The sequence below is a fragment of the Diadema antillarum genome, unplaced genomic scaffold (assembly GCF_040938485.1).
Source record: "Diadema antillarum isolate AM-2024a unplaced genomic scaffold, OU_Dant_1.0 seq00001455_RagTag, whole genome shotgun sequence".
NCBI classification, from domain to species: domain Eukaryota; kingdom Metazoa; phylum Echinodermata; class Echinoidea; order Diadematoida; family Diadematidae; genus Diadema; species Diadema antillarum.
Genome location: NW_027272201.1, coordinates 213,210 through 240,367, shown reverse-complemented (window position 1 = coordinate 240,367; position 27,158 = coordinate 213,210). Strand labels below are relative to the sequence as shown.

At 38.2% G+C, this 27,158-nt stretch overlaps 1 protein-coding gene across 1 annotated transcript; it reads left to right on the top strand.

Moving 5' to 3' along the window:
* The first annotated feature begins 374 nt into the window (after nt 1-374).
* On the top strand, nt 375-26,958 carry LOC139709643 (asparagine synthetase [glutamine-hydrolyzing]-like). Its single transcript, XM_071621605.1, has 10 exons — nt 375-623; nt 1,059-1,205; nt 1,733-1,823; nt 3,383-3,568; nt 4,553-4,645; nt 23,928-24,055; nt 25,164-25,290; nt 25,627-25,834; nt 26,141-26,378; nt 26,746-26,958. The coding sequence occupies exons 1-10, from the start codon at nt 375-377 to the stop codon at nt 26,956-26,958; spliced, it is 1,680 nt and encodes a 559-aa protein (XP_071477706.1).
* Nucleotides 26,959-27,158: the final 200 nt, after the last annotated feature.

The following is a 27,158-nucleotide window of genomic DNA, read 5'->3' as shown; positions in this document are numbered from 1 at the left end:
GTTTTACACGTAAAATACATGTAGCAAAAAACAAAAAAAACAAAAAAAAATTCCGCCCGCCCGACCCTATTTGAAAATCTCATATTACGCCAATACAACATTTTTTTTTTTGGCCTTATTTCATTCAAACGTTAATCTTAAATCTTTACTACACACAGTTATACACATATTTGAGGAAATACGCATGGATTGCAAGAAGCTGTCTTGCACTGAAACTACTGTGTTTTTAAAACAAGTTGATGTGCAAGTCATACAAAACATAACACGTATCAAAGACTGGATCAGGAAAAAAAAAAACCAGAAATCATACTATGTTCTAAATTTTGCACTTTTGCGTTTATTCTCACAGTTCAAGTCAACTCAAATAATCCAAGATGTGCGGCATTTGGGCAATTTTCGGCAGCGAAGTTGAGGTGTACAAGCATATTGGCTGCGCTATGCAGATAGCCCACCGCGGGCCCGACGCCTTCCGTGTGGAGAATGTGCCGGAGTTCAACAACTGCTGCCTGGGGTTCCATCGGCTGGTTATCGTGGGGAACGTGTTTGGCATGCAACCATTGAAAATTCAGCAGTTCCCGAACCTCTGTCTCCTTTACAACGGCGAGATCTACAACTACGAGAAGGTGTGGAGACTAAAATAATTAAAAACAAACAAAACAAGCAAGCAAATAAGAAAAAAAAGGTAAAACAGTGTCAGGCGTTATTTGTTTGTTTGTGTGTTTTTTTTTTCTTTTTTGGTCGAGCTCGTGGGCTGTACGACTCATGGGTGTCGGTCTCGTGGGATGACCCCCAAGAGTCCTCCATTGAATGTCCTGAATGACCCCCATGAGTCCTCCATTGAATGTCCTGTGTCGCACCTCGCAGATGTTCTGTTGGCAATGAACAAAGACAAAATACCTCAGTACAGTACGACAGTGCACTCCCGTTAGTTCTGTTAAAACGGAATTCAGTGGAATGGTTCATGGTTATAACGAAGTAAACATTCAGGCCGCAACATTATCCGTGCTTTGTTTATGATTTTGTTTGTTTGTGACTGTGGTCATAACCAAATCACACAGGTCGGTGATGCCTTCAACTTCCGTTATGAGACCAACTTGGATGGTGAGGCGATCCTCCACCTCTACGCGCGAGCTGGCGTGGAGTATGCCGCCAGCATGTGCGACGGCGTCTTTGCCTTTTGCATCGTCGACACGGCCACTAGGAAGGTAAGTACAATATTGAATCGTGCAAAGCATGTCCAAAGGGTTAAGATCGTCCCATAGCGGGAGCACTTCATCTATCTATAGCAAATATAAAGCTATGATATCTTGATATGATACATGTATATGTCAAATATAAAATCCTGTTATAATCCGTTAATTCAGTGGATCAAACTGAATGATTAAAATGCTATAATTGCACAAAATAAACCATAAAATACAGATATTAGGCATCACTGATGGTCCCATTCACTATAAATGAGTACCGAAGTTGATAAGATCTTTTATTTTGTCCCAATTGCATATCAGAAGCAAGACATAAGCTTCGTATTGGTGTAATCTCAATAACTTCCTACAGCTTTGAGTTATTACCATCATTCTATCAAATTACTTCACACATGATAATAACATGCAAATTAAAATGTCGGTCATGTTCGCATATTGGTTTAGTACAACAAAGCCAAAGGTCAAAAGGTCGATGAACTTACACTGAAGCAATCTTATTTCGTGCATCTTTTCTGTGATGGTGCCAGGTACATATTGCTCGTGATACCTACGGAGTCAAGCCCATGTTCACTTTGCTGAAGAACGATGGGTTCCTTGCCATCTGCTCCGAGGCTAAAGGTACGACATTCGTAAATGTCTGTGCAAAAAGCTAAAAATCAGATGCGATCTATAGAGTACCCTGAGCTTCTTTGCACAAAAAAAAAAAAAAATACCGTAAGGTCAAGGATTTGGGCTTTCTGCTTCCATCGGGATAGACGCTGCGTAATTCTAAACAACACCCTGCGTAGGGTACAAACATGTCTTCTTGTGCTTTCAAATTGGAATGCAGTATCATGTTGAAGTTACCTTTAAAGGGGCATTCCGGACGATTTTCATAATTTCACATCATGTAGTGCATAAATCAACAGCTCCATGTATAGATTTGTGGAATTTATTGTGGTCCTTGAGCAGAGAAACCAATGAAATGAAAATCTTAAACAAATTACACTGAACAGTGGTGATGACATCAGAGCCTCATATATTTCAGAAATGTAGCAGTGTAATTCCATTTCAATACCACTTGCTCAACAAGTTCACCTGTGAAAGATCTATGCATGCCTTCTTCTTTTGTTCTGCTTCCTTGAGCCCCAACTCAAGCATTCTTATGGTGAGGCTGCTATGTCATCATCCTTGTTCATTGCAATCTGTTATAGATTTTAAAAACATTCTCATTCCTCATACCAATTACTAAAAATTCTGAAACTCTATACTCAGTTTAACTAATATAGTTGTTTAAATGTAAAAGTCTGAAAATCATCCGGAGGTCCCCTTTAATGATGTATGTACAGTGAGGACAGTGAGATTGCAGTGGTAGAAGTTTCATCGAATGAGACACACCTTGAAAATTATCGCATTCCAAGATTTCAGATTTTTTTTGTAAAGATAATAAATCAGCTACAATCACACATACAAAATAGAATATGTGATGGGGTTATATCCTAGAAACTCTTCTACCAGTTTGCGTACAAAAGTAGTAAAATAATCCATGCTTTAAAATCAGTTCAGTTCAACAAATGCATGCATGAACTCTTTGACCATGTTCAACCGTGGAAGAAGTACTCCAGAGGTTCGACGAACATACAGATTTAGGGTTGCAAGGTTACTACAAGACTACTATAATGTGATGCAAATGATAAAACTTGCTCTCTTTCTCATTTGCCCTAGTCTAAAACATTTTCTTGAATGTCCAAAAATGAATCATACAACAGGACGGACACTTATGGTATTCAGTTGTTTATTGAATCTACTGTACTGTATTTTTCCCGTTTGTTTGATTTTCTATAATAAATATTTCTACAGTAATGTTGCGGTAAATTTGTACATGTATTACGTTTTCTTTTCGTTTAGGAGTGACTACATTTTCACCTACATTACGGGACAAGGACAAGGACTTTATTTTTAACAGAATTTTATGTATCCCTATGCGTATGTAGCCTGTATTTTTAATCTACTATGTAGATATTGATACCTCTGAATGTATGATAACTATACCTTTTATTGTATCTTTATGCTTTTGGTTCTGGTCCGTTGTTGACATTTACAGTGTACGCCATCCATGTGAAATAAAAGATGGCATGTTGCGTTCAAGTATACAACTAGGGAATAAGTGTTTGTGTATATGCAATCTGTCTCCGCAGGGTTATTAGGCTTGATGCATGGATGCGACGATTCCGAGGTTTTCATCAGCCAGTTTCCTCCGGGTCACGCACAGTCTTTTAACCTCCTCCCCAGTGGGAAGGTGTCTCCACTGGAGCGCATCCAGTACACCACGGTTGGGCAGACTCCGAAATGGGCATCCGTGGAAGGCAGTGTCCAACCTGTAGGTAAGTAATGTATCCAATAACTTGTGTTGTAGTAAGAAATAGATATTATTAGATAGATAGATAGATAGATAGATGGATTTGAGATGGATAGATAGATAGATAGATAGATAGAAAATTGTATACATACATGTAGATAGATAGTTAGATAGATGGATAGATACATAGAAAAGTATATACATAGATAGATAGATAGATAGATAGAAATTATATACGTAGATAGATAGATAGATAGATAAATAGATAGATTTGATATAGATATATAGACAGATGAATAAAAAAGGAGAGGGAGGGAGAGAGGGAGTTGTAAAAAGATAGACAGAGAGAAAAAAGACGGACAGAAGAGGAAAGAGAAGAAAAATAAGGAAGAGAAAAAGAGAATTGGGAATAATATCATGAACCCTGTTCTATGACATGACTATTTGCTTGTCAAGGAGGACTTACTGCAGAAGTAGTAAGCAATACATGGAGAGCGTTGTCTTTGCTTGCATTGTGCACTCAGGGAGGTCCCAGGTGCAATCAATCGTGAGGGAACCTATAAAAGACCTGGTCTTTTCATTAATACAGTAGTAGATGAGAGAACTAGGTATAGCCGATCTCGAAGTCAATATACTGAGCTAGATAGCTACTTACATAGAGCTTCAATTAGTCCATGTATTTATTACTCACACTCAAAGGATCCCTGTATAACTGACCGTACTTTCAGCACGTGTTCAGATGAATTCATAAGATCTACCTACCACCTTGTTGATATAAAAAAAGAATATGACATGAAAGAGATATGAATCGATTAATGTGTCAGTTCAACTTTACTTCAAAGTTAGAAATTATATGACATATCAGGATAAAGTTCAGCAGATGGGGAAAATCACCTCTGGAATGTTAGCATTTTTTAAAGGAAAAAAGACATTTTGAGATGGATTTTTGTTATTTTGTCTTTCTACAAGTGCATCTTTTCTGAAGTCTTGAATTTCTCGTTTTGTACAGATGAAGACATACACGCCAACATTCGGACCCTGTTCGAGGAGGCTGTGCGCAAGCGTCTGATGAGCGCCCGTCGTATTGGCTGCATGCTGTCTGGTGAGTTTAGCAAGTCGTCAACATAATTATGACACCTCTTTCGTGTTTTCTCTCGACTTTCCTCTATTAAAATCCGATGTCAAACTGTCACCGGGATTAGCGAGCTTTAAATCTGCGACGGGAACGCTAAGACGACGATATTTAGGCAGAAAAAAAAAATGGTGTTCTGCCCACCCGCAAAACATTTTTTTTTTCATAGTCCTAGCCAGGAGGAGGTATGGATTGCAGGCACAAACGCTTGTTGGTTGTAAAGGAGTCTGCACCAAGACTACTACATGCACCACTTTAAACTGTCCCATGTGCCCTGAGTTGTAGCTTGAGAGGCCGGTGTTTGACTGTGCAAAGATGACTGTGAGATAGACATAGCATATTATGAGAAGGATGACTATGAAATGCAATGATAACACGTTGTTCACAGTTACATTATCATAGACACAAAACATCTTAAACAGACACAATTCACCTGTATTCACCTGTCTTGTCGGGCCTCTATCACTCACTTTGCTTCCTAAAATGGCCCCTGCAGCTGTCTACAGGTGTATGAGCGTACTATGCAAAATCGAGAGACGAGGCCCTCTTGGCGCGCTACCTGCGCATCTATGCTGTTTGTTGTCCACCGTTTCTGCAAACAATCAGCTTGGCGATCTCGAGAAAGTCCGTAGCAATCGCTGAATATGCACGACTGCTCACGATAGCCGAAAGAGTCTACTACACAGAGGCTGCGTTTATCATCTTTCCTCTGTTTGAAACGGCTTTCAAAGGCCGTTTCCGAAGCCCTTTCGAAAGCCGTTTCCAAAGCCCTTTAGAAACGGCTCCCAAAATAGTTGCGTTTATCAACTCATCGCTAAAACGAAAACTGCGCCTTGTCACTGCGCACCTGCATTGCGCAGTTTGGTTCGTAACCGCAGTATGTTTTTCTCACTTCAAAGAGCTTCTAGAAACAGGTTTCTGGAAACCTGTTTCGAAAACCTGTTTCGGAAAGCACAAATTTGCTGTTTGGAGTGTCCGTACACATAATACAAACGTGCAGGCCATAAGCTCTGCGATTCCAGTACACATAATGCGTTAGTGTTGAGCTTCCGAGGCGCTCTATCGTCTTTGGTGTCCCACTGTCTCTGCAAACGAATAGCTGAGCTAGAAAGCAAGATTTCGGCGTAATCGCTGAATATGCCCGAAGACTGCGCTCGATATGCATAATCTAATCATTTTGTTTTCCTTGCCACCCTCGACGTCGACACGGAAACGGACGAAACCCGGCCCATTCAATGTAAGATACTCTCTCGCTCCCGACGACACCGGTGGCGGCGGCCCGGGGCCGACGGCTTCGGAGGAGTAATATTCGAATAAATAAAGGAAATACACACGTTCATGCATAGGGATGACCTCTCGCGTCACCATTAGGCGTTTTCACATCAGCCCGATGTTTTGAAATAGCGCGCTATTTTCTGACTTGGGAAATAAACCCGACTACGAAATAGCGCGCTATTTGATAGTAGGCGTTTTCACATCAGCCCGATGTTTCGAAATAGCCCGCTATTTTCTGGAAATTGGAAAATAGCTCGAGCTTGGATTTTTATCGGGCTGATGTGAAAACGCCTAATGTGAACACAAATTAGCGCGCTAATTGTATCGCTCTGATCGAGAAATGTCTCGAGTCCAACTCTGGAAATTTCTGAAATGGCGGGATAGTAGCGCGCTATTTGATAATGTGAAAACGACTCGAGAAATTAGTGCGATGCGTCCCATCATGCTGAGCGTGTGTAACCCGATCGATCGAGGCAAACTGCACACAAATCATGAGGAATTTTTGAGAGGGCACACACATTACTGATGCTGTTTGCACATACTCAGCTGTCGAATTAGCTCGAAAAATGTTCGGGCTGATTCTCTTCGGGCTGATGTGAATAAGAAATGAAATAGCGCTCTAATTCGCAATCTCGAAAAATATCTCGAGCTTGGATTTTTATCGGGCTGATGTGAAAACGCCTTTAGCGAGTTTATTGTTTAGATATATCTATGTAATTATGTAGATGCCCCTAATCATATATTTTATGCGTATGTCCACATGTACATATTGTAAAAAGAGAGATGCCCCTGTTATGAAACCTTTCTCACAATCAAAACAGCTACAGCAATGCAAAGAGTATAATATCTTGCTCTGTCCTTTTAAGAGCTTTCTCTCCTTCTCTCTTTTTTTTTCTTGGGGGGGGGGGGTGTTTTCTAGTATGTCAGGAGAAATAGAATTAGTGAATGAATTAAAGAAAAAATCCTTTAAAGGGATCGCATAGTTTTGGTTGGGACCTAATTTCAGGTTTCTAACATTTTTGGTGAGATAATGAGAAACCTCTTATGAAATATAAAAGAGCATGTAATTCCATGAGGAATTCAACGTTTATTTGATGAAAATCGGTTATGAGATGGCTGAGATATCCAAAAAAGAGCGATTCTAATGAAGTGTGGGACCCACCTTTCATTGCAATCGCTTTGTTTTAATTTGTTTTTGGATGTTTCAGTCATTCCAAACCCGACTTTCTTCAAATAAACTTTAAATTCCTCTTAAAATGGTATGCTCTGTACTATTTCATAAATGTTTTATTGGCATCTTGCAAAAGGTTAAAAACCCAATTCTCATCTCCACCAATACAGTTCTATCCCTTTAACTGTGATACAGGCGTATGTTCTCTTACTGTCACTGACATAAACTTGCAAAGATGGAACATTTCATTGACTGTTTAAATCTCGACGTTGTTCTCCCACTTTGAAGACGTTTATCTGAACAAAATCAAACAGTTTATGTCAGTGGGTGTTTTTGTAATAAACGTCATGTTGTTGTTTTTTAACAAAATGTTTAAAATGCTCAACTATAATATGAATACTCTAGTCACAATTTTTTTTTTTTTTGAGTGGATCAACTTAGAGGGATGGTACAGTATTGGTGGAGATGAAAATTGGGCTTTTAAGTTTTTGCGAGACACCAAGAAAACACTTATGAAATAGTACAGAGCATGCCATTTTAAGAGGAATTCAAAGTTTATTTGATGAAAATCGGGTTTGGAATGACTGAAACATCCAAAAACAAAGTAAAACAAAGCGATCGTAATAAAATGTGGGTCCCACACTTTATTAGAATCGCTCTGTTTTGGATATCGCAGCCATTTCAAAACCAATTTTCATCAAATAAACGATGAATTCCTCATGGAATTACATGCTCTTTCATATTTCGGAAGAGGTTTCTCATTATCTCACCAAAAAATGTTAGAAACCTGAAATTAGGTCTCAACCAAAACTATACGATCCCTTTAAGCTCTAAAATGTTTAGTTTTATACGACTTTATCAGTTCTTTTATTGTTTTTCTCTCTTTTATCTTCTTTCAACTGTGCATAAAAACGCAACATTTTTATTTATGGAAAAAGTAAAAAAAAAAATGAAAACACACAAGTAAGTCTCCGCAATGAAATGCTGCTCTTTATATACGATCACTTCTTTGTGTCATCTGCAAAGTTCTCCAAAGCCACCAGCCTGTGCCTCCGTGAGCCTTGATTGATTTGAAAAGAACTGGGGGAAAATATTTAGAACGCGGTCACGAAGGCAAATCTTTTGACTTCGTCCTACGCACCATTATTGCTATCACTCCTCCTCCCTGCAAACCGGTTTGTTGCTCCTCTTATTATCAATCAAAAAGCTATGATTCTGAAGATTCAATGTCACTGAGCTCTATTGTTGGGGTAAATATTTCAACGCAGTTTCCTGGCATCGCACTCAAATCTTTACGAAGCACTTTAAGCTCTTGCCACACCATGTATTTTCATCAAGTACTTGTCAGAAGCTCATTGGACCTTTCACCTGCCATGGATAATATATCGGGTGATTTTTTTTTTTCGTTTTTGTAGTTAATCATGGATGAACTTCATACAGACTTGTAAAATACAGTGTATGGAATTGATCTTGCCTTTAACAGGGACTAGATGGGTCGAACTGCTAACACCATGATCTATTAGCTGTTCAGTTTTAAGTTAGATAAAGCACAGTCTCGCCCTGTCTCACTTTTCATAACAATCTTCAGTGCTTTTTGCAAACTTCACCCTTTTTTCCAGATATTTCTGACTTTGTGTTTGTGTCGATTTGTAGCTGTTGCTGTTTCTTCCGTTGATAATCCATGCACTTCGAAGTTTTTTCTCGACATTCTTTGCCTCGCTTGAGGTGCACAATGCGTTAGAGATGTGTTTCTTTCTTTTCGAATATCACCGCGGCATTACAATGTACGTGATGAGTTTTTGGAATGTTAACTTTTAAGTCATTCGTGCCTATCCACTTGTCAAGTCTCTTCCAAATCATATTTTCGCAGTGTATTGTGTAATTTCAATAAGTGATTTCTCAGACATAGTCTTACAACGATACAAGCTAGTTATGATTTGTTTTTGAAAAACTTCATCTCATATTCAAAATCATCAAGTTCTTTTTTGTTTTAAGATAAAACCCTGTATGTCATCAACTTATTATGATCTATAGTTATGTGTACATTCCTAATCTAAATAGTATAATGTGTTGTTCATGCAATGTGTATTCTAAATGTTCTTACTATTAAGTACTGCTGGTATGCAGTTTCGATGCATGGTTGTTAATTACAGTGTATTTGCTTGAGCATGTGTTTGCTTGGCTTTGTTTTGATGCATGCAAAATCATTGTAATAGCAGACCCTGTAGAGGACAAATTTTGGTAATTCTGAATAAACAACAATAATAAGAGAATCTACGTGTGCAATATCTAATGCTAATGTCTGACAAAAAAATAATCAGAATGTTTATGCGAAGAAACAAGCATAATATGCGAGGATACAAGCATAGTCTTTTGAGTGACTGAGTGCCTCCACCTTTTTTTTTTTCACAGAGTGTATACAGTATGTCCCCAAAAAAATTACAACGGGGCCCTCCGCAATGATATCTTTAAAAATAGTGAATCAATCTAAATACAAATTCAGGGTATGAAACTTTATACAACGTCCAAGTAGATCCTTGTAATTTGATTGGAGGATTGTTGGTGACGTGATATTCAATAAGTACTCCATTCAACGCGCCGTGCAATTTTGGTTCTATTTTTGCGTGCAACTTGGTTCGATTTTTTCGTTCTATTCCACGGTTCGAGAAATTGTACGGTACTGCATGTACTGTGTGTTGCATAAGGATCGCATGCAGCTAGCGCAGTGTACGTGTGCGGTACATGCATGCGCGTACGTAGGCCTACGTAGTGCTAGTGTAAGTGACCTGTATCTACACTGATTGCACAAGCCAGAAAGAGAATCGCAGTGGATCCACATGTAAGTATGGCTATATTTTTCATACATATATAGACTTCTAGACCTACTTAGACCAAAAAGATCTACTTGCACGTTGTATAAATCAAATAGTGTGTGGTCTTTACTCGTGCAATGGAACAAGATTTCGCACTCGGTGAAAGATGAGGCGCACTATTCAACTCGGCTTCGCCTCGTTGAATAGAGCGCCTCTATCTTTCACCTCGTGCGAAATCTCGTACCATTGCACTCGTAACCATTCACTATTTGTATAATAACTCATTGCCCACATCTTACAGAAAACCCCATTCGATTTGCTTCAGTGGTCAAAGAGAAATGAGGAATTTTGTAGAGGATGTCGGGAATCTCTTCTGTCCAAATTCTGTCTATTATTCACACACAAGAGCATTGAATTGCTAAAATCGGAAGAATCAGACTCATGACATGCTTTACAACAATCCACATTTCTCTGTGACCGCTTAACCAAATTGAATGGGGTTTTCTGCAAAATAGAGCTAAGATGTTCTATTTCAAGACCCTGAAGTAGCACTACGACAGGTCGATCATTGGGTGTTATCAATTCGAAAATCTAATTGTAATTTTTGGGGCGACTTACTGCAGTATGTCCCCCCAAAATAACAATCAGATTTTCGCATTGATAACACCCAATATAATTAATTCTTTTAAATGCTACTTCAGGGTCTTAAGCTATAACATTTTAGCTCTATTTTGCAGAAAACCCCATTCAATTTGGTTAAGCGGTCACAGAGAAATGTGGATTGTTGTAAAGCATGTCATGGGTCTGATTCTTCCAATTTTAGCAATTCAATGCTCTTGTGTGTGAATAATAGACAGAATTTGGACGGAAGCGATTCCCGACATCCTCTACAAAATTCCACATTTCTCTCTGACCACTGAAGCAAATCGAATGGGGTTTTTTTGAGAAATGTGGGTAATGAGTTACAGTTTCATACCCAGAATTTGTATTCAGACTGATGCAATTTTTTAAAGATATCATTGCGGAGGGCCCCGTTGTAATTTTTTTTGGGGGACATACTGATTAGAGTGTATGTTTCTTTTTTTTTGTACTGATCGTGTAGACATGAACATGTTGTTATCTCTGTCTGGTTATGTATAGTTATTTTCAACGACTATAAGCATACGAATTTATCATTATTGTTTCTTGTACATTGTGTTAAAAAAAGTGAAAATAAAGTCTGAATTTGAATTTGAATGTTAAAACAAACAGTTGTAAGGGGGAAAAGTCGGCCAATGAGATGTATATATTTCTAAAGAAACACAAACACAATACACACACGCATACACGCGAACAGCCACATTACACCCACACGCACATACAGACACACACACATTGCGCTTTAGCTCTAAAATTAAATTAAAAAAAAAATCTACCATGTTTGACAATTCATCGACTCCGATGACATGTAGCTTACATCATCCGCCCAAAGAAAAAGTCCTGATTCGTTCTGTGTCGTCAGTTTGTTTGAATGTTTGATGGATTGTATATTCGTGTTTGTTTGTTTGTTTGTTTTTACCCACAAATACTTTTTTCCCTTTTTACTCAGGGAATATGGTTGTTGTATACAAGCTCTGCCTTTTATGCAAGTTCTCTCTATTCTCCTTACTCGCTAATGCTATTTCAGCTCAAAGTGATTTCATTACGGATCAAATTATTTGTATCTTTATCACGTATATTCATAATGATGTGCTTGTAAAGGTGCATGGTATTCAATACCTGTATACTGTGAACCACTCATCATATTGTTTTATTTATTATTTCATATGACCACCACTTGTATTATGTCGTACTATGTTTTCATTTGTTGTTTTTTTTTCTATTTGTATATATGTTACCCGATATTATTTGTAATTCGTGTTTGAATTTGTAACCTTTGTATGTGATGCAGGGCTCCCTTGCAAAGCAGGCCATTGGGGCTCTGAATGGGACAACCCTGCTTTTAAAGAAAACATAAATAAATACTAAAAAGGTGTTGCCGAATCGTATGTCGTCCACTGCCACTGCAACGGCTCTTGAAGACATAATGTATTACAAAATTTTGCATGACGGGCAACTCTCACGTGATGACACAAATATGGTACAGAATAAAAAGTTTTATGCTGTGGTAGTACCAAAGAATGAAGAGAATAACCTAGACTGAAAGTAAATCAAACGCAGAATTGCTGCAGATTGTATCGACAGAGATGCCCTTGGCCGTCAGGAAACGACGGATGCAGTTTTGGGGGACACGACAGAAAAGAAACAAACGGAGAATCTAGCCTTGACTGCATTTGTATCTGGCTAAAGGGTGCTACAACGTTTCAATTTCCTGTAAGCTATGGTTTAAGATATCTGGAAAAAGAGCAACCACAATGCTCTACTCATGCCTGGAGAAGGATTTTAATGCATCAGCGACTGCCAACTGGCAGTGGTGTCCATAACAAAGCAGAGAAACAAAGACACACGCGCACAAACTCCAATGGAGCTACTTCTTCCGTCCTAACAACAACAACAACAACAACAAAACAAGACAAGATATGAAACACAACAACAACAAAACAAGACAAGATAAGAAACAAAACAACTCATAGACTGCAAATGATCCGTGAATTTTGTTTCTTTCGTATCTGGGATGAAAATTGATACGTTTTCACCCGGAGGAAGTAATTGATAAAAATTAATAAAAAATCGAATAAACGAATAAACGATATATTAAAAAAGAAATCGAATCGAGTAAGTAGCGGTATCCTCTCTCTTTGTCAATGTAGCAACTAAGATAAGATAGTTAAAGCTACACTGTATTCGAAATAGAGCACAATTAACTGTCAGATTTTATTTTTCTGGTGATATGTCTGTCTTGTGAGGGATCATATTTTACAGAATGATTAATCGTAAGGGTGAAAATGCAATCGAAGATTTTGCGAGTTTAATTCGTCCTTCGACGTGTTACCTCCTCGGAGCAGTATTTCAAACTCTACGATGCAGACATATCTGTATGTTACTAACTACAGGAGTCATAATCTGAGATGAGTATATAGGTATGAGTGATTTTATTAACAACTATATCAAGAACTTAGAACAAAATGGGATATTCAGTTCAATTTAATTCAATCTAACTAAACAAATTTTATTTCATTCTTTTATCAAACAAAATATAACATACAATGAATCAGGAATTCTTTCATAGGCATACATTCGACTGCGTGAAAGTCGATTGTCTTCAGATCTGCTCTTTCAATAACAATGAAAATAAGATAAGAATAAGGGTAAACAGAACCATCATTATTACAAGGAACAATGCAGTGATGTAAAGAGTAATCAATGTAATTGAACGTCAGTGCATTTACAAATGATAAGGTAGATGTTATATTGTACTTAATGAACCAGTATGTAGGCCTATATAGCGCAAGTAAGTCTATTTCTTGCTATCTGTGATAAGATTTAAAAAATGTAACTGTGACGTAACTCTCAGATATGAAACCGAAGTGTATGCATGAACCTTTTGATTTTCTTAATCATTTACTTTTTTATACGAATCCATGTCACTTTGATTCTATATCATTTATCTTAGTTGTTCTTCATCTTCTTATGATTTTTGAATCATTATTATGCTGTGACACTGAACATTTTGCCTGTTGCGATACACCGTATCAGACCTGTGAACAAACAAGTTCGTTCACAAAAATGATTTAAAGCGTAAATGTACATGCTTCTTTGCCTAAATAAGTTCATCTATTTATGACATATCGCAACACAAAATTAATGACCATCGCTGAAAACAAGATGGCTTGCACTCTATCTCATAAGCTGTTTTTTTTTTAATCTACACGTCTTTGATTGGTTAATGACTCGTTAATAATGTATTCTGTCAAACAGAGTTCGACCAAAAGTGAAGAGCAAATATCCGGGTATGTGTATTGCACTGAATTTCTTAACAACATGGGAGATCGAAAGCGGACTGGACACTGTGTTCGAGATACGATCTGTTGTCCATCATAAAACAGAGTTCATCACCTACATGTATACGTGATGTCTTAGCTTGGCCGATTATTGCTACAACCCTGTAAGAGCTATCAGAAAATACAGTCAACACTGCACTTCCCTACACGCATCCTATAACTCACTCACCCGTGCACTAATATATTTTCTATAATTATACTCACTCCCTCCACGCAATAAAACTTACTTAGTATGAAATAATTTGCAATTACACGTTGACCATTTTATGCCTATACTGTCTTGTAGAAGGCCGTCTTCGAAATCAAACATCTGCTTAAGATAGCGGTATCCTTCATTACATTTTTCGCAATAACTTGACTAAATAATGAAAGATTTCCCAATTTTTCCAGGATACTACACTATAACGCTCAATATCATTGTTCAGTATATCATTTTTTTCTTAAATTTGTTTGTAACCATTAATTCACTTTGCGAAAAGTGCAGAAATAAATTCTGTCAAAACATTCAATCAATTAATCAATCAAGCAATCGATCGATCAATCAATCTATCTATCTATCAAATAAACAATCAATCAATTCATGAATGAAACACCTCATACACGTTGCTAGGTTTTTTTTTTTAAGTTTGAGTGCGTAATTTTGCTATTGTAATCCGTATACTATAGTATGGTAATTATATTCTACACGTGCACTACTCTTGCTGTAATGAACGAACGGTGAAAATTTTATCATGGATACAATACCTACATGTTAAATGAGAATCTTCAATCAAAGTATGATAAGTTCGGCTCTTCATTATTTCAGACGACGTATTTCCATATAGTGAACTTAGTAAAAAGTTCAAATCGTTCAAAGTGTAAAAGATATTTTACATGTTTCGTTCTGGTCTCTCATTTTATTAGTCAGTCAAAATGTGAAATGTAGCAAAGTTTGTCTTCAAGCCTCTGATTGCAACCTGTAGTAGTACATTATTTTAATAAATAGAATGATAAATAATAAAAAAGTATAATTATACAAGAACAACGTCAAGCAAAAGAAAGAATAGACCGTTCAGTTAAGATTAAAGAACATGAGGTAATTGAACTTAGGTAATCATTAGTAATGTATCATACGGTTGCTTGAGTTTGATTCTATGAATTCAAATGGCAAGAACAAAAAGCCAGATATTCGTAACCGTGATGTCTTTTCGCAAGCCACACATTGCGTTAGTTTATCTCATTCATCTCATAGTATAATAGATATCGTCGCCTGTCAGGCATAATGAGCAAGGGATTCGACCCTCGCAAAAAAAATAAATAAATAAAAATAAAAGGTTTCAAAATTCTGTAAAAAACCAAAATTCGGTTTAGGTCGAAATTTCGGGATTATTCCCACTAGACCGACACCCACGAATTATACCGCCCATGAGTTCGACATTGAAAATACGTCCACGAGTCATGCATGCTCACGGAGGACAGCACATTAGTTCAACACTAGGCAAAATAAAGCCCATGAATTCGACACTGGGTAAAAGCACGAGATCAACAGATACAACACGGAGCTTACTTTGTCCGTCAAGTTATGCATTTTGACCACATGAACTGTGTTCTAAATTGGAAAGTCACAAGTTTTGAACATTGTTTTGGTGCTATTAGGGACAATTTTATGTTTTGATTTGATGCATTATTTTCAGCCTCGCACATCAGCTTTTTCTCCTCCCGATGTCCGCTTTGCTGAGACCTCGATCTCCCCGTCGCACTTGCTGTCCTGCGTGATCATTGACACCGGATCTTCCCTGTTCCTATGTCGGCGAACACAGGAGCAGGTACTGACCAGGACCTTCCAAAAATCAGAGAGTCTTGTCCAGTAGATGATGGGGTTGATGATCGCGTTGACGTTAACTAGCCACCATCCAACGAGGTAGAGGTTGTAGAACCACGGGGCGGTACGGTAGATGCCATAGTGTGGGTCGTATGCTTTGTAGAAGGCGGGCTTTATCCACAGGCACAACATGCAGAAACACATGATGACCCAGCAGGCAAAGTTAGAGCAGACGATGAGCGCGAAAGTGCCGAGTATCTGCTTGTTCTGTCTGACGCGATGAGCGTAGGCACCCTTGTTGAGTTTGACATCGCGCGTAGACGCCGCTATTGTGACGTAAACGACGCTGTAGACGAGCGCGCTGATTCCAATCGCCGTCAACAGCATTATGGGAGAGATGAAGTAGAAGAAAAAACTGGCTTGAAGGTAGTATGTACCCATGTACACGGAGAAAACGGCGAGCCAGATGACCACGCATACGACCACGCAACGAGGCGCCGTGACCAGTTTTCGGCTGTTAAATGGGTCGATGCGGATAATGATCAGCCGATGAATGGCCACGGTGAGTGTGCTGAGGATCCCTGTCATCATAGCAGCTCCAAGTACCCTTGTCAAGTAAGGTGTCTGTAAGGCAGAAAAACATTACCATCATCAACATAATCATTGTTAAAGCGCGCGCACACATATTCTACTCTCTAAACCAAAGTCACATGCATTCATCAATTTCAGTGGAAGACGACTCGCTCATACTTGTACCTAAAACACACACCACAAACAAACACACAATAAATAAAGAAACAATTAAACAAGAACCAAAACGATAATGTTCAGATGAAACCCGGTTTTGCTAGTGCTCCAAACATTTAGGAATCTGCCAAATGAAATATGACAAATTTGATATCATCATTCCTACTCCAGCAAACACATAACGTTTTCAGAACGTTTCCTAAACTTTTTTTGAGGTTCCGTACGGCTTTGTATAATATGGACGTTTTTAAAACGTACATGCAACGTCAGAGTGGGGACTTGGCATTTACTGCAAAGCACAGGTTTTTTTTTAATATTTTTTTTTATTATGCCTGCAACGTCTTCGTCCTTTATAAACGTCCATGTTTTTATCAAATCTGCTACGTCGACTTCGTCTTTAATGAACGTTTAAAAAAAGTTTTTATTTGGTTCTCTACGTGTTCGTCATTGATGTTTTTATCATGAATATTCATGCCTATTTTTGGATATTCAAATAAAGGTGTGTGTGATCTGATTTTGTCTTCATGCATTACAACATTTTGGTGGTATATCAAAAAATGTGATACAGATTCACCAATTGGGAAAAGGTGCAGTATTATAAGTATAGGTGGTAGGACATTAGGAACAGGTTAGGATAGGATTATATGAAATTAGGATTAGGGTACATTAATCTCGAATTGTGCCTGTATAATCTCATAACTATATATATACGTTTTTAAATACCTTATAAAGATTAACATTACACATTCTTAAAAAGGTTTTCTGGACGTTTCTAGACGGATATGATAGGTTCTTTAAACGTTCTTAAACGGGTCATAAGACTTTTTAGACGTTCTTAAAACGGTTTTTTGAACGTTCAGACGGTTTTCAAAGGTTTCCTGGACGTCCGGAGAACGTCCACAGAACATTTTGAATATTCTTAAAAGCTTTTACTGACGTCTATAACGTCCAAAAGGTTTTGTGCAGGTCCTTAAAAATTCCGAAAGGTTTTTTATTGTTTTTTAAACGGATGAAAAACGTTTTTATGACGTCCATTTTGAAACGCTTTGAATACATCGAAAACCTTCCACAAAAAAGACGTTTTGGAAACGTCTTGACAAAACGTCCAAATAACGAACTTGGAAAGTTTCAAGAACGTTCAGAAAACGTGCAAATGTCAACTAGCTGGGCATACGTTTCCAATCAATAACAATAATGTTTTCTTAAATGACCAGGCTTCTGAGTTGTACTCAGTTGATTTCTAAAGTGAAGCCTGTTATAAGCCCAGTTGTATTTATTCAATAGATAAACGATTTCAGTAAATCTTGTGACATAATATCTTGTACATATTTTTTGCATATCTGCAAAATTATTACCGTATTTCTTTCATATCATTATCTATACAAGCATGAAATTGTTTTAAAATGTCATGATTAAAAATTATTAATTTTATTATACATTAAATTCCTGGGGATTACCATCGATAATAAGCTCTCCTGAAAATAAAATGTTGATAACATCTGTGAAATAATATCTCGAAACATTGGTGTTATAAACAGAGATTAGATTCCACCTCCCAATAATTCCACTATTGTATATTTTTGCTTGGTTCTTCACTGATTTAACCCTATCTACATTTAATTCGGTTTGTTGGCTTGCAGCAATACTCGTCAAATACTTCAACAGATTGCTCTTCCTCAAGCAATAATAACGAAACTATAGAAAACTTCTTGAGCATAAATTCATCAAAAAGAAAATGCTTATTATTGTTTTCAACTGGGACAAATTATGTGTGATTTCAAAAACGCCACTTTACCTGAATATTTCATTAACATATTTCGTTCAAATCTGTTCGTTCATGAATATCCTACCACCTACCAAGCGATCTGCAGAGAATCATTTACCTTCGTTGAGGACACTGCTAGCACAAAACACCTTGTATAATAACGGGCCAAGATGTCTTGGAAGGCACCGAGTGATGATAATATATCAAAACTACCCTGTCATTCATCATAGTTGAAAGTAAACTGTGGTGAATATTTTGTAACATTATCATATGCATAATTATTCCAAGGATGGGTGTGATAAGTATAATAGTATGTCCATGATTGCAGCATCAAGCCATTGCATGCATTTAAATGATTCTATATTATACCATCCTTCTCTTCTTCCTTCACTATTCTCAACACCAGTCCCGATCTTAATAGTGTTGCGTTTGTAATGGTCTTCTTTGGACTTAGGTGTGTCGTATATAGCTCGTGTACCTGTCATGACATGTTGTATCCTGGTCTCGTCTCTAGAATTTATTAACCTTTTCAAATTCTATCAACCCCAAAATAATATGATATTCATGAATCAATTTTTGATCAAATAATGTGAATTTGGTGTTCACGCATTTTTTTTCTTGTATGTAGGCCTATCATAATAGTAAGCAACATCTGGGCCCCGTTTCATAAAAGTTGATATGATAGCAACTCTTGCTGTAATGGCAATTGCCATGGTAACGACAAGAATCCAGCTTCTTGATTGGTTGAATTGCTATAAAAAGTTGCCATTCCAGCACTAGTTGTTATCCTAACTATCTTATGAAATGGGCCAACACCTTACAAATAGGTGGGTTCCTCGTCTCCATCTCCTAAATCATTTATCTTTAAAAATGTTTTACTTCTTTAATTCTCATCAAAACTGTAATGTCTCCTTTTTTATTACTTATGTCGACATCTTTTTTCTTTTATCTACATTGCGCGTTTGTGCTACTGATTATGTTGGAGATGCAAATAATATAAAGTTGAACTTGAATCTGGACTTAATGGTATACTGTCATTTAATGCTGTATCTATTCGACATTTAATGAAGATAAGTATGAAAAATAAAAGTATATGATAAAAGTATGATAAGTATAAAAATATCGAAACAGATTGAATAGTTTGATTCGGTTGTCACGTAAGATGTATTATTATCAGAAATTTGAAAATATTAAACTCAAATAATGTGAACGATTTATGGGAGATCATAAATGAAATTGCAGGGAAAAATAATAAAGAAAAAAATGTATTAGTATTATTTTTCTTAATTAGGATAATGATAGCGAGTTCAGAGAACCTACTGATATGTTCCATGCATTTAACACTTACTGTACTAACATAGGTTCAAAATTAGCTCCAAATATTGTTAATAATTCTATTATCAGTTTTATAAAGTTTCTTCCTCCTCATTTCCAAAACGCACTTTCTCTTACTCTAATAGGAGAGCAAGAGATGTTTCAGATTATCAGAACCATTGATTCTAAAAGGTCAGCCGGCCAGACGACGGACTAAGCGTGTGTCTAATGAGGAAAATTATTTCCAGTACAGTTAAACCTTTTCGAATATGCATTATTTATTTATTTATTGTACCGGAAAATGCCCCAATTCTTTTTAAATAGCCAAAGTAATTCCGATTTTTTTTTTTAAAAAAAGACGATCCTTCACTTAACTTCGTGATTGAAACATCATTCATGTGCATAACCATACTGACTGTTCATTCTTTTTTCAACTTCGCTGTTTTTTTTTCCAATTTCATAACTTCTACAGTCATTAGGCCTAATCAAATCTTAATTACACTATTACTGTTGTGATTGAGACATTTAATTCTTTCTTTCGGACAAGTTTAACCTGGCACGAAACCATCCTTTGATAACTATCAGCAAAAAAAAAAAAAAAAATAGTATATGCAGGGTGACTCACATAGATATCAGCCGAAATCTGCAGCCATCTTTGTATGGCTACCACCATGGACGCGGTGAAGTCGGCGAGCGCGATGTTGAAGGTGAATATATTGGAGGTCTTCCGCAACGTTTTCGAGCACAGCACTGCCGCCATCGTGACTCCGTTAAGGACGATAGCAAGAACGCTGAACAGAAACAGCAACGCTACGAAGAGATCTGGGTTCATGTAGACAAACATGATGATGACGAGGATGATGTCGGCGAAAACGTCGATCAACAACGTAATAGAGAGAGAAAAAAAATGAGAGAGTATATTGACGGTGACTAACGAAAGCTATGAAACGTCGGAAGATTTTTCGGTGCCAGTCGTATAAGTTTTCGACGATGGGAGTGAAAATGCGTGTGTCTGTTCTCGCTGGATGAAAGAATCAGAACAGATTCGTGCTTCTTCGTCGGTGGGTTTTTATAAGGGAGATACACAAAATGCACACCGTTCGAGAGGATTTTGGCTTATAGAAGTGCTTTTCATACTGTTGATAGCAATCAGCAAGTCTTACTTGCTTTGATGATTTGAGAGCTTCATTGTACGGATAGATTTTGAACAAAACATATTGAACTACATGTATGAAAATCCTGGCGCATGGTTTAACGCTGAAAGCGCAAAATATTCTCATTCATACGATCGGGTTTCTGGGTTTGCCCATACGTACTGGCATCCGGTGAACCGTGTGATGTTTTCGTTTACGATTCGTTTTTGCAGCAATAAAAGTAGGTAGGAATACCATCTTCTCCGTTTCTAGGAACACATAGCAGCGCCTTTCGTTTCTTCGTGATTGGTCCATTGCAAGCATGACGAAACAATCGCTCTATGATTGTGCTCGGTACGGGTTCCTCCACCATAAAGCATAACCAATAACAGTATTTCGAAAGGCCGCACATCTTCTACAAAAGCTTGTGGCAGCAGAGTAGTAAAAAAGATGGATGAAAACGCAAGCACTTTGGTCTTTCTTATCCCTATCTCTGTTTCTCTTCCCTCCTAAATATAGAACTATTCGGTTGAGAAAAAAAAAAGTGATCTCCGACGGTAATAACGATGGGGAGGGGTCCAAACTAAGAAGAACAGATGCTTCATGGGTCATGTAATGAGTCACGTGCATTGCTGTACGATTATTATCAGTTATACTATGCATAGATCAACTATTCTTAAGCATACTGAAGCCCCCCCCTTCTGTCTCCTTGTTAATAGTCATTAGCATTAAAAAAAAATTATATCACCTAAACCGAACAAGAGGTGTATATAACCAACAAAGAGACCAGAAACAAGACATAGATCACGGAACGCCAAAAAAGGATATGATTCATCGTTTATCTTTTTAAAATGCAACTCACAGAAATACACAAAAGGAGGTGTTTTATTCCACAAACACTAAAACGTAATCAAACATTGTAGCATCTATATTACAAGGAGTTTGTTATGCATTTATCCTTCGTATAGGTTAAGGCCTATCAGATATTCTTCTCTCTCTTGAGCAAAATGATCTAAATTTATTCTAGACATGTGATGTTAGTGATAGGGCTACAATTTTGATGATAGTGAGCTTTTGAATGGCGACGCGGACGTTAAGAGGTGGAAAAATGTTCAGCCCATGCGCCAGACGGCTGTATCTATCAAAATCGATCTCGCGTCGTCCGACTTTTCACGACGGTCCTGGGCCACTTAAGCGTTCGCTCAATCCAGTACGCAAAGAGCTGCTTGATGCAATGATGACGAACGACATGTAAGGAGGGGCGCCATTTTTTTTACTTTGTATAGGCTGCTTCTTTGCGAAATGTAAAGCTGCTTTGCAACACGACGCAGCTGGGGATCGAAAGAGGAGACCGCTCACCGCAACCGTCATCTTAACGTCCGCGCCGAAATCTATTTAAAGCTCCCAAGTAACCCGTGCGGTAGGACTTGCCACAATATTTTGAAATACAAATTGCAAGTCATGCTTAAAAGATTCTTAGAGATCTCCTGCGAAGATTTGTCTGCAATGGAGACAGAATTATAGTGGTGTCAGTGATAGACCATAAAAAAGTCCCAGAAAACGCAATGAGACATTCCTTTGAGCTCAGGTGAGTAGATCACTATAATGGCATAATCACTATAATAGCATAATTGGTTCTTCTATTCCAGGGAAGCCAGGAACTCTTCGTTAAAGAGTGTCCAAGAGCACTATTTAAGTGAAAGAGAATGAAGAGTGCAAGTGTAGGGTTCACATAGACTTTCTAAATTACCTCTTTAATTGCTATAAGCATGTAACTCTACACAATTATCCATTACTTCATTCCCTGCGACCACAATAAACCGCATCACTCGAAACTTGCTGGTATCTAATGTACTCGAGAAGGACCTGTGAGTCTATTGTGGTATTGGCAGAGTTTTCGCAGCGCAAACGTGTCTCAAGCTGAAAAAAAAAAGATAGAAAGAAGATATTTAATTAAAACAGTCAGACGTTCAAAATTCGGGTATGTTATCGGACATGATAATGCACAATAAGTTTTATATTGTTGTGCTTTGCCCTTTTGTGTGTGGTATATTTTCATTTTGTCGATTGTAACATTGTTGCATATTAATCTTTTAAATATTATACATCGTATTCTATTCTGTTGAATAGAAGCCCTGGATAAGTTAAGCCCTGTGTTTTAGCGCCGGCTACAGTGCCAGCGGTGCATGTAGTAGTCTTGGCGCAGACTTCTTTATGACCAACAAGGGTTTGTGCCTGCAAATAGGGAGGAGGCGTCGTTTTAGCGTTCGCGTCGCCGATCTAAAGCTCGCTATCGATGAATGTTAAAGACGTCGTATCCAAGGTCACTCACACAATAACAACACAATCCAAAAGCGTTATGTTACGTGTCACTCATAACACAATCCTTTAAAGGTTTACATCATTTCAAAGTATCACTCACAACAGAGCTGCTTCTTTCATTTGTTTAAACAGATTTGACTTTGTACACAGGATGGGTTCTGATCGGCAAATCGACAAATCTTGCCCTTCCGAGATTCGGTTTAAATTAAAGTTGGAGGCACCTAGTTGTTATGGAGGCCTGAGTTGAAGTATTTATTTTTTTCAATTTACATTTCAATTCCAATTTCAATTTCGTATTTCTCGATGGAAAATACATAAAATACATAAATACACAAAATATAGTAAGACAGAATGTCCAGCTTGGATATATACAAAAAATACAAACATAGTACATAGCAGTCGATGTGTCATTTTTAATCAAAGTAAAAGAATGCTACAGAGAAATACGATGGATACGATCTCCTTATTGTTTCTTTGTTTTGCAAAGATTTGGTGGAAAAGTAAATGAAAGAAAAACCTTTAAACTTTCATGATTACCATCGCTGGGAAAGGTCGCTAACACCAACAACTCATATGAATCTCACAAAGGGAGAAAGGGAAATTAGACAAAATGAGGCAAAACAAAACAAATCATTCAACAAGCAACCTTGGATGATAAATCTTGGATGGGATGAGCAGTGGTGGTGCATGGCTCCTTATTGGTTTCGTGAGTAATCATCTTCAGGGATATATAGGCCTAGCCATTGAATCTTTTCATCCGTCGAGGTATTTGCTTTGGGATGTAAAATCTCCTGATAATGAGTAGTCGATGCGAGAGAGGGAGGGTACTGTTTTATTGGTATTTCTCCAAATGCAGAATCTCACAAGCGAGGGAGATTTTGAACCCATCTTCTTTGCGAATAATCAGTATGTTCCACATTTCGTTCCACAGGTGGTCTAGACTCCAGTCTGGTCTCTGCCCTGGTCATGAAGCTAATGAGAGAGGCAGGCACAACCTACCCCCTTCAGACCTTCTCCATCGGCATGGAAGGCAGTCCGGACGTAGCAGCAGCTCGAAAGGTGTGACTCTCTGTTCCATGGTAGCCCGCATCAGTTATCCCCCCTGACACATCGGTTTTCGAACATGTTTCTGTGGCTGGGTGCTGTGGTCTTCTTATTACAATAATCAGTGCTTCTCCTTGGAATTGATTAAATGTTTTGCAGTATCCAAAGTTATCTTCCAGTCGAACCACTTATTGTTTGCATGATGTGCTTGTCTGTATTGGTGGCATAATATTTTCAAAGGCCTAAAAATACTTACATTTATAGCAGGATCTTAAATTGACAACATACATTAGATGGACTGAAGTTCCTAATACTGTCTCAAATTTATATTCTTTTTTCCCGCAGATCCAATGAATTCTATCAGTTCCATCTTATCTCTCTCAAATAAAAGCTTAGCAGTGAAATTGTTACAAGGCGTATTAATTATGTTCAGAGGCCGTTGTCCAAGTCAAGCGTTTTGCTTATTGATAACGGTCTCTTCCACCTGTACAATTAAAGATTTGTAATGATATTTATGTATTATTTCACATGATTATATATTTGTAATGCGAAATTGTGTTTATATTTCCATGACTTGTAAATAATATAATCGATATTGTCATACTTATTTTCTGTTATGTACAAGTGGAAAAATAAAGCTTACTGAAACTGAACTGAAATTCAGAGTTGCCAATTTCATGATGACAAGTAATGATTCCTACCGCAAAATCGACGCATTAACTCTTTGGGTGCTTCGACATCCGACTGACTCAGAAAGCCTGACAGTGTTATGCACACTGTCCAAAGCCTCTAGCACAGAAAGGGTTAATGACCCTGTAGTATGGGGAGACATGGTCAAGGTTCAAGGAGCTTGAAATATGTCATTATATACATCCAGTTTGATAGGGAATTATAAAGCCACGCAGCACTTAACCAGGTTTATTTAAAGGTAGAACTATTCATTCTTAGGCGAAGATACATGTATAACAACTCTAAAGCCATATAAATTTCTATGGAAATATTCTTTTTCCCTTTCTTGAAAATTGCATATCATAATCAGTGGTCGTGTAACAAGGTCTGCCTCACTACGAGACAACAAGGTAGCACTAAGAATCTCAAACAATATTTTCTAATCTCACCATAGGTGGCAGCACACATCGGGAGCGAACACCATGAGATCTCATTCACACCTGAGGAAGGCATAGAAGCACTCGATGACGTCATAAAGTCCATTGAGTGCTATGACGTCATCACGATTAGATCGTCTGTAGGTAGGACCTACGTGTCATTCACTTTTCCTCGTCATGTTGGTGATAGTCCTAATACATGTCATTGAAAGTGTCAGCTGTAGCATTGTCTTAAACTTCACAGCATAGTCTGCATATTTCTCTACAACTTTGCTGTACTGCATTTTAAACACAGTACAAAAAAAAAATACGTGGCATTAATTATAAAAACAGAATGTATTCCTAAAATGCTCTTGCGCTGCAGTCGCAGAAAAATGTGGCAACAAAGAAATAAAATGTAATTTTCATTCTTTGACTGGTGGAAGTCTTGTCAGTGTGTTATGCCGCTGTATCCCTGACTTTCTATTCTTTTGTTGTCAGCCATGTACCTGGTGGCACGCTACATCCGCAAGGTCACCGATACGATCGTGGTGTTCTCCGGCGAGGGCTCGGACGAGTTGGCCCAGGGGTACATCTACTTCCACAAGCAGCCCAGTGCCTCGGCCGGGGACAGTGAGTCCAGACGACTCCTGCAAGATTTGTACCTCTACGATGTGTTGAGGACAGACAGGACCACTGCGGCACACGGGTAAGGGACGTCAACATAAAATTTCTGTCACGCGTATTAGCCCATATGTTCCAAGGATCTTATAGCATATCTTGCCAAGCATTTCTTTTTTAATCAGCATTGAGTAGTCCCTAACAATTCAACCTACATGGCAGATCTTAAGTTTGATAACAAGCTCACTTTGGTGTTGCAACGTGCCTCAGTAACACAGAGAGGAAAACATAAAACAAAATATTAAGTACTAATTATCAAAAAGTAGAAATTAAAAAAAAAAGATAACCCACACATACAATCGTATTTCCTCAACTTTCGATATCTGCCCGCTAGCCTGGAGCTTCGAGTTCCCTTCCTTGACCATCACTTCACCTCCTACTTCCTCTCGCTGCCGAAGGAGCTGCGGCAACCGATCAAGGGCATCGAGAAGTACCTGATCCGCAAGTCGTTCGAAGACACCGACCTCCTACCCAACGACATCCTGTGGAGGCCCAAAGAGGGCTTTAGCGATGGCGTATCGTCGATGAAGAAGTCCTGGTATGAAGTCCTGCAGGAGCACATAGACACACAGGTGGGTTAACCCTTTCTCCTTTCTGTTCCATGGACGTTGGACAGTATGTAAAAATGGTATGGGGCTCTACGTGCTGTTAATGACAATCGCAGCACATATCAGTTCATTGTGGCGTCACATTATTAAACGGTATAGTTTCATAGCTTTTTATAGATTAACCTCTAAGATAAAAGTAGACACCACTAGAGAAAAGAAGAGGAGGTATCTGGGGGGAAATGGTTGTTTTTGTTTCTTTTGTTTTCTTTTGTATTCATCCATCCAACCTACAAACGAATACATTTCCTTTTCCCTCCATTCATCCACCAAACCATCAAACAACCACACCCACCTGTCTATCCTACTCATCGATCCCTTGTCCCCCTTTCAGGTGAGCGAAAGCATGCTAGAGGACTCTTCCAAACGGTTCCCTTTCAACCCTCCCTGCTCCAAGGAGGCCTACTACTACCGGCAGCTGTTTGATAAGTACTACCCCGGACGGGCCGCCTGGACCCCGTACATGTGGATGCCGCGGTGGATCCAAGCTACCGATCCGTCACCCCGAACCCTCGAGCACTACAAGGACTCTGAAGTCGAAGATTAACAGTCGCGTGTCCAATCATAAATACGTTTGGTAATACAAGCAGTTGGTTACAAGCTCTTCCAGCATTGTTGTTTAATTAACTCTCCCACTTTTTTTAAAATTCTTCTTTTGACAAGCAACTGCACAATTTAAATTGAAGACATTCTTCTATCGAGCTGTTTTTGTTGCAAATGATTGAACTGACAAATTATTTACATTTA